Source organism: Zea mays, chromosome 5 (assembly GCF_902167145.1).
Source record: "Zea mays cultivar B73 chromosome 5, Zm-B73-REFERENCE-NAM-5.0, whole genome shotgun sequence".
Taxonomy (NCBI): domain Eukaryota; kingdom Viridiplantae; phylum Streptophyta; class Magnoliopsida; order Poales; family Poaceae; genus Zea; species Zea mays.
In genome coordinates this window covers 216,978,191-216,985,511 of record NC_050100.1, presented here as the reverse complement: position 1 = coordinate 216,985,511, position 7,321 = coordinate 216,978,191, and the positions used below count along the sequence as shown (strand labels likewise).

The window sequence follows — 7,321 nt, the reverse complement described above, 5'->3', positions numbered from 1 at the left end:
TGGCGAAACAAGCTCTGTCGCGCCGTCTGTTCGTGGTAATCCGCTGACCTGCACTTTGTTTATGTTCTGTATGAGTATCCCTTCTAGAGTCTAGAGACCCACCCAAACAGCTCATCAGGACGTGTACCAATACTACTTGCAAGATGCTACGACCTCGCTACAAGCCCTAGCCGGCTGTCCCTTGAGATCCGCACAACGTTAGACGGCACACGGCAGTAAAGCATCGGGGAACACACGAGTGCGTCTGACTTCAGTGTACCAAAGGGCCAATGGCATTAGTATAAATGTGTGGTTCTGCACTTCAGTTTGGTTCATCTCACTCATCAGCTAGCACCACCAGGAAGTAGGAACACACCTCCCACCAGTCCACTGTTTCATCGCTCATCACTAGGCTGCAATGGCTGCAAAGTCACCTGTGCTTGCAGCACTGGTACTGCTCCTGAGCTCCGCCCAGCTGTCCACGGGGGCAAGGAGGCGCATGGAGCTGTACCAGCCCGATCCGGCGGACATGCTCTCCTACCACAACGGATCCGTGCTCCACTCCGACATCTTCGTGTCCGTGCTCTGGTACGGCAGCTTCACGCAGGTGCAGAAGGCGATCATCTACGACTTCCTGCTCTCGCTCACCACCACGCCCCAGGCCGCCTCGCCGTCCGTCGCGGAGTGGTGGGACATGATCGAGCAGCAGTACCTGTCCAAGGCGGCGCAGACCACCAAGCATACCACCACCCGGGTGATGCTGGACACCACCCAGGTGTCGTCCGACGACGGCTGCTCCATGGGCACGTCCCTCACCCTGGCGCAGGTCTCCGCCCTCGCCGCGCGGGCCAGGCCCAGGAAGGGCGGCGTCGCGCTGGTGCTCACGGCGCAGGACGTCGCCGTGGAGGGCTTCTGCACGAGCCAGTGCGGCCTGCACGGCGCGGAGTCCGGCGCCGGCGCCGCCTCCGCGTACGTCTGGGTCGGCAACTCGGCCGCGCAGTGCCCCGGCCAGTGCGCGTGGCCGTTCCACCAGCCCGAGTACGGCCCGCAGACCCCGCCCCTCGTCCCGCCTAACGGCGACGCCGCCGTCGACGGCATGGTCGTCAGCCTCGCCACCGCGTTCGCCGGCGCCGTCACCAACCCGTTCCGCGACGCCTACTACCAGGGCTCCAGCGACGCGCCCCTGGAGGCCGCCACGGCGTGCCCCGGACAGTTCGGCAGCGGCTCGTACCCGGGGTACCCCGGCAACCTCAAGATCGACCAGGCCAGCGGTGCCAGCTACAACGCCAATGGCGCGCAGGGGAGGAAATACCTCCTCCCCGCGCTCTACAACCCTTCCACTTCTGCCTGCAGCACGCTGGTCTAGCGAAAACACCGATGCAGTGTATTATCGTCTTAGCTTGTTTGTTCAGAAGGTTCCGTTTATGGGTGTATGTATATATGCAAGTTCACATCAGGTGTAATTCTTTCGTTTTAAAGATCCAAATGTTCTTCGTAGTAATTTAAATTGGGGGCATGGCAAAGTTGGTTCAATTCAATCAAGAACCACTGAGTTTTTAAGTTTTAAACCATAGCAACTAGCAAGATGGTTCACAAAAGTATTTTTTGTAAAGAAAAAACTAGCAACGCCAATGACGCCCAGATGTTCTCTAATGTCTTTTCTTTCTATCTGTGTTGTGTTTGTGCTGCAGGGTTTCCATTTAATTTAACTATGCAAGACTTCGACTTGCTTGACAGAGTTTCCAAAAAAAAAGAATGCACGTATCTAGGTCATTGCCATGAAAGATTTGATCCAGAAGACAGAGACACCTAGGTCCGGTCCTGTGCCGAAGATGACGGAGTCTGACTGCATCAACGACACTGCTAGGAATGGGAGGATCTGCAATGCTGGCACGATGCAAGTACTCGACTTTCCGGGACTCCGCACAAATTGTGGGCAGGGCAGAGCAGAGTAGCCCCCAAGTAGCGTGCTCTGAATTCTGAAATGAAGCCAGTGCGCGGCAGCAGATCAGAGTCGTGGACTCATGGTTCCCTAGTCCTTGAACCCCGTTTTGCCGCGCCCAGGCTGGCCGCTGCGACGACATCGCGGCCCGGGACCGCACGGGGCGCTGGCTGTGGCAACGCAATATATAAAAATGTCTCCCACTAGCGAGCGATGCTGGTCGCCGTTGGCCGGCGCGGCGCTGCGGCCGTCCAAACAATTCCGACGCGTCTTCTCGGCGGACGCGCACGAGGCACCTCGAATCTCAGGGCGGACAGGCTGTGTGCCCGTGCCAGTGCACGTCCTTCACCTTGCGTAAAAAGCCCGTCACGGCTCAGGTTATTTACGAGTCCCGTCACGCGTTCGGCGGCCTCGTCGAAGGGTGCCCGGCCACCTCATCGTTTGTTTATGGATGGAGTCAGTCTTTGCTCGGCGCCCATGCATCGGGTCGCCGTTCACTTCGTGTGTTCAGTACAGGTCTTCAGGCGTCCCACGAGCTATCAAAATCCAAGAAGCACATGCGCCCTACGCCGTTTACCAATAATCCAAGAAGCTGCGGTTTGGCCGGCATAACTTGTGCACGGCCGCCCGCGCCATGCGACCCTCCCTCCATTCCCCCGAAGCATATCTATCCACATGTCGGTCCCGGACAACAAAAATCTCGGCAGCGCACGCGACCATGCTTGCCGCGCGCCGGAACAGCTGTTGCTCCTCGATAGGCGGTGGCAGACCACGCGCGGCAGTCTGCCCGGCACTGTCTCTGGACCCGTGCTCGGAAGCAACTGGACAGCGCAAAGCAGCGCGTACGGCGAGCGACACACGGTGGCGTGCGAGGGCGAGGGATGCACCGCACCTCGTTGCCTTGCCTCCACGACGCGGTCTCCGCCCATCCAGGCTCACGCAGTTGTTGAAATGAAGAAATTCACCTAAAGACGTCTTCCCGGTGTAACTGCAAGTTGTTGAAATTCAGCTATCTCGTGGTACCGAATATGTAAAGAATTATATGGCCAAACTTCCAATACTTTCGAGGACTTGGATCATTCTCTTGAATGGCATAGTACAAACTACAATCTGGTTGTAGCAGGAAGGCTTCATTTCGCTGCACATTACTGAACTTTAAAAAGTCCATGCTCGCTCGCACCTCTGAAAGAGCAAAATTAGGTGGGAACAGAACAACGAGAATTCCATGTTTGACCAGCAATACTAGGTGCAATAATAATGTCAATTGTAGTCCTGAACACTGAAATAGTCAGTACAAACAAAATAACTAATTTAAGCATTGCATTACAAAGTAACCTTATACACGCGAAAAGAGCTAGTGAGTTGACACTATGACCCTGTTTGGCACAGCTGGTGCTACTTGAAAAAGCAGCTTATTTGAGAAGCTGGTGAAAAGCAGCTTCTGCTTGTTGGCTGCTTTTAGTGTATTCTGAGAAGCAGCTGAACTGATAAGCTGCTGCAGAAGCTGCCTGTTTGGCAGAACCTCTGCTTAAATTTGTGAAGAAGCTGAAAATAAGCTGTGCCAAACAGGACCTATATGAAGTTATGAACGTAACCAATGGCTGAAGACCAGATTATTAAATAGAAAGGCTGAAGATAGTAGACACTGGACCTAATTGGTAAAGCAGATAACAGTCACCGCTTAATGCTAGTGGTGGGTTATTGGCGACACTCTTTGCAACAAAGAGGAGTAGGGGATCCGGTCGAGAGAACCAGAGAAGGCCAATTCAGAACATCCGTCAGCACCGGTGATGGCGCCGTTACGCACTTACGCTTGCAGACGTAAGAATGCGGGTTTGTGCACATGGCCCGTGTCGAGTAGCTCCTCCACATCATCTTATATTTTAAACTCTACTCTACAAAACAGTGCTATCTACATTGTTGTGTCCTCTATTTTACATGATTCATCGAATATAGCCTTAGACCAACTCCAGCAGCCTCCGCATATAGCTCCCCATCCCCTTTTTGCACGCGCGCTATCTTTTATACATAGAAAATGAGACTCGGGATTGTAAATGTCCTAAAGTGTAAGGGCATATTTGAAAGTGAAGTATTTTTTTTATAGTTTTCATGCAACACCATGGTTTATAGAAATACTATAGTATTTTATGCCATGAGGTGTTTGGTTGCTTTCCTAAAAACTATGTTTTCAAAAACCATAGTATTCTGCATACCATGCTATTTTTGTAGTATTGGAAACCCCACTCCAACCCAAAGTTTTCATGGCATGATTAGCTTTCGCCAAATAATATGGTTTACACCATTGTATCCGAACAATGTTTCTAAAACCATGATATTTTTAAAGTTGGCCAAAACTATGGTATTGTCGTGACACTTGCAAAGTATAGTATTGTAAAATCATGGTTTTGGAAAACATTGTTGCCAGAAACACGGTATTTTCTTAGTTCCAAGACAATATTGTGGTATTTTAAACCATGGTTCTACCAATACCACAATATTTTTTGGTCAAAAAAATATGGTCTTGTCGGGGACCATAATTAGGGGTACCCTCAAGGCTCCTAATTCTCAGCTGGTAACCCCCATCAGCATAAAGCTGCAAAGGCCTGATGGGTGCGGTTAAGTCAGGGATCGGTCCATTCGAGGGACTCGATCACGCCTCGCCCGAGCCTAGCCTCGGACAAGGGCAGCCGAACCCGGAGGATCTCCGCCTCGCCCGAGGCTCCCCTCCAGCGGCGAACATAATTCCGGCTCGCCCGAGGCCATGTCTTCGCCAAGAAGCAACCCTGACCAAGTCGCCACGCCGACCGACCAAATCGTAGGAGCATTTAATGTAAAGGTGGTCTGACACCTTTATCCTGGCGCGCCCTTCAGTCGACAGAGCCGAAGTGACCACCGTCACTTCGCCGCTCCACTGACCGGCCTGACAGAAAGACAGCGCCGCCTACGCTGCGACGACTGCGGTGCCACTTGACAGAGGGAGGCTGACAGGCAGTCAGGCCCGGCCGCAGGCGCCATAGGAAGCTCCGCTCCGCCCGACCCAGGACTCGGACTCGGGCTAAGCCCCGGAAGACGGCGAACTCTGCTCCGCCCGACCCAGGGCTCGGACTCGGGCTAAGCCCCGGAAGACGGCGAACTTCGCTCCGCCCGACCCAGGGCTCGGACTCGGGCTAAGCCCCGGAAGACGGCGAACTCCGCTCCGCCCGACCCAGGGCTCAGACTCGGGCTAAGCCCCGGAAGACGGCGAACTCCGCTCCGCCCGACCCAGGGCTCGGACTTGGGCTCAGCCCCAGAAGACGACGAACTCCGCTTCGCCCGACCCTAGGGCTCGGACTCAGCCCTGGCTTCAGCCGACGGTCTCCGCCTCGCCCGACCCAGGGGCCCGGACTCGACCACGACCACTGAAGACAGACTCGACCTCGACCTCGGAGGAGCCTCCACATCACCCAACCTAGGGCGCGGGCCAGCCACGTCAACAGGAGGCGCCATCATTACCCTACCCCGAGCTGACTCAGGCTACGGGGAACAAGACCGGCGTCCCATCTGGCTCGCTCCACCAGAAAGACAATGATGGTGCCCCGCACACTCCCTGACGACGGCGGCTCTCGGCCCCCTTACGGAAGCAAGAGGACGTCAGCAAGGACTCAACCGCCCCGATAGCTGTCCTTCCGCCAGGCTCCAGCGCTCCTCCAACAGCCACGACATCACACCAACTGGGTGCCAAAACCTCTCCGGTTGCCACGACGGTGTGTACTTAGGGCACTAGCTCTCCTCCGCTAGACACGTAGCACTCTGCTACACCTCCCATTGTACACCTGGATCCTCTCCTTACGTCTATAAAAGGAAGGACCAGGGCCCTCTTACAGAGGTTGGCCGCGCGGGGACCAGGACGAAGCAGGCGCTCGCGTGAGGCCGCTCGCTCCCTCTCCCGCGTGGACGCTTGTAATCCCCTACTGCAAGCGCACCCGACCTGGGTGCGGGACGAACACGAAGGCCGCGGGATTTCCACCTCTCTCACGCCCGTCTCCGGCCACCTTTCTCCCCCCTTCGCGCTCGGCCTCGCGCCGACCCATCTGGGCTGGGGCACGCAGCGACATTTCACTCGTCGGCCCAGGGACCCCCCGGTCTCGAAACACCGACAGTTGGCGCGCTAGGTAGGGGCCTGCTGCGTGTTGACGAACAGCATCCCGTCAAAGCTCTAGATGGGCAGTCTCCAGCAACCTCTCCAACCCGGGACGGTGCTCCGTTTCGGGAGTCTTGAGTTTGTGTCCCTCGACGGCAGCTACGACATGATGCTCCTTCCACCGCCGTGCGACAGCGACAATGGCGGCCGACAGCCCGCCCGCCGGCGGCGGAGTCGACGACGTCTTCCCCGCGTGGTGGAAGAACAACGTTCGAGCTCACCTCGTCCTCTCAACCGCCGACGGAGGAGGAGGCGGGGCAACCAAGGCCAAGCAGGAGGCAGCCCCTCGTCGGCTGTCGAGCGAGTCGACAGCACCGGCGCCCCAACGGGGGGCGCGTCGGGCATCGACCTCGCGTTTGAGACGAAGACGAGCGCCGTCTCCCCGCAACACGCCGATTCCGAGCAAACGGACGACGCCAGCGCGCTCGCGAAAGGCTTGTTGGACGTCACCCTCGTACCTGAGACGACGGTGCGGTCAGTCCCCGACGTGACTTCATCACCGCCCGTCGACCTAGAGGTACCGACCGATTCCCATCTCACGCCTTTCAGATTCAGCCTCGAACCGCCAAGCGACCTCGCTTTGGCGGACGCTCTCGTAGAGGCGAGTCCAAACCCTCTAGGGTATCGTGTGCGGTCACCCTGGGACCGGCTGACGGACGTCTCGACCTACGGGCCCTCTGGGTCCGAGGAAGACGACGCGCTCGACTTCTGCTGGGATTTCTCTGGACTTGGCAACCCCAGTGCCATGCGGGACTTTATGACCGCGTGCGACTACTGCCTTTCCGACTGTTCCAACGGTAGCCGCAGCCTCGGTGACGAGGACTGCGGCCCAAGCCGCGAATGTTTCCACGTCAATCTAGGGGTCCCTCCGAAGGCAACCATCTCGGCATGCCGGAGGACGGTGATCTCCCTAGGCCGGTGCCTCGCGTTGACATCCCACGGGAGCTAGCTGTGGTCCCCGTTCCGGCGGGGGGTCACGACCCACAGCTCGAGCAAATCCGCGGGGTGCAGGCCAGGTTCGATGAGGGGGCAGGAGCACTTGAGCCGATCCGCCGGGACGTCGGGCAGGAATGGGCAGGCCAGCCTCCGGCCGGAGAAATACGTCATCTACCCCAGGGCTTCCAGCACCGCATCGCCGATGATGTCAGGGTCAGGCCGCCACCCGCATCCAGTGGGGTCGGCCAGAACCTGGCAGCAGCAGCAATGCTTCTTCGTGCGAT

General features: G+C 57.1%; 1 protein-coding gene across 1 annotated transcript; it reads left to right on the top strand.

Annotated features, from left to right (window-relative positions):
• LOC103627762 (uncharacterized) lies at positions 1 to 1,517 on the top strand. The gene has a single exon (XM_008648068.4). It carries the CDS (start codon positions 398 to 400, stop codon positions 1,343 to 1,345), a length of 948 nt encoding a protein of 315 aa, XP_008646290.1. The 5' UTR covers positions 1 to 397; the 3' UTR covers positions 1,346 to 1,517.
• Positions 1,518 to 7,321: the final 5,804 nt, after the last annotated feature.

What these genes read in the sequence shown, in the direction of transcription:
- LOC103627762 (XM_008648068.4), top strand. Translation starts at nt 398, where the DNA reads ATGGCTGCAAAGTCACCTGTGCTTGCAGCACTGGTACTGCTCCTGAGC.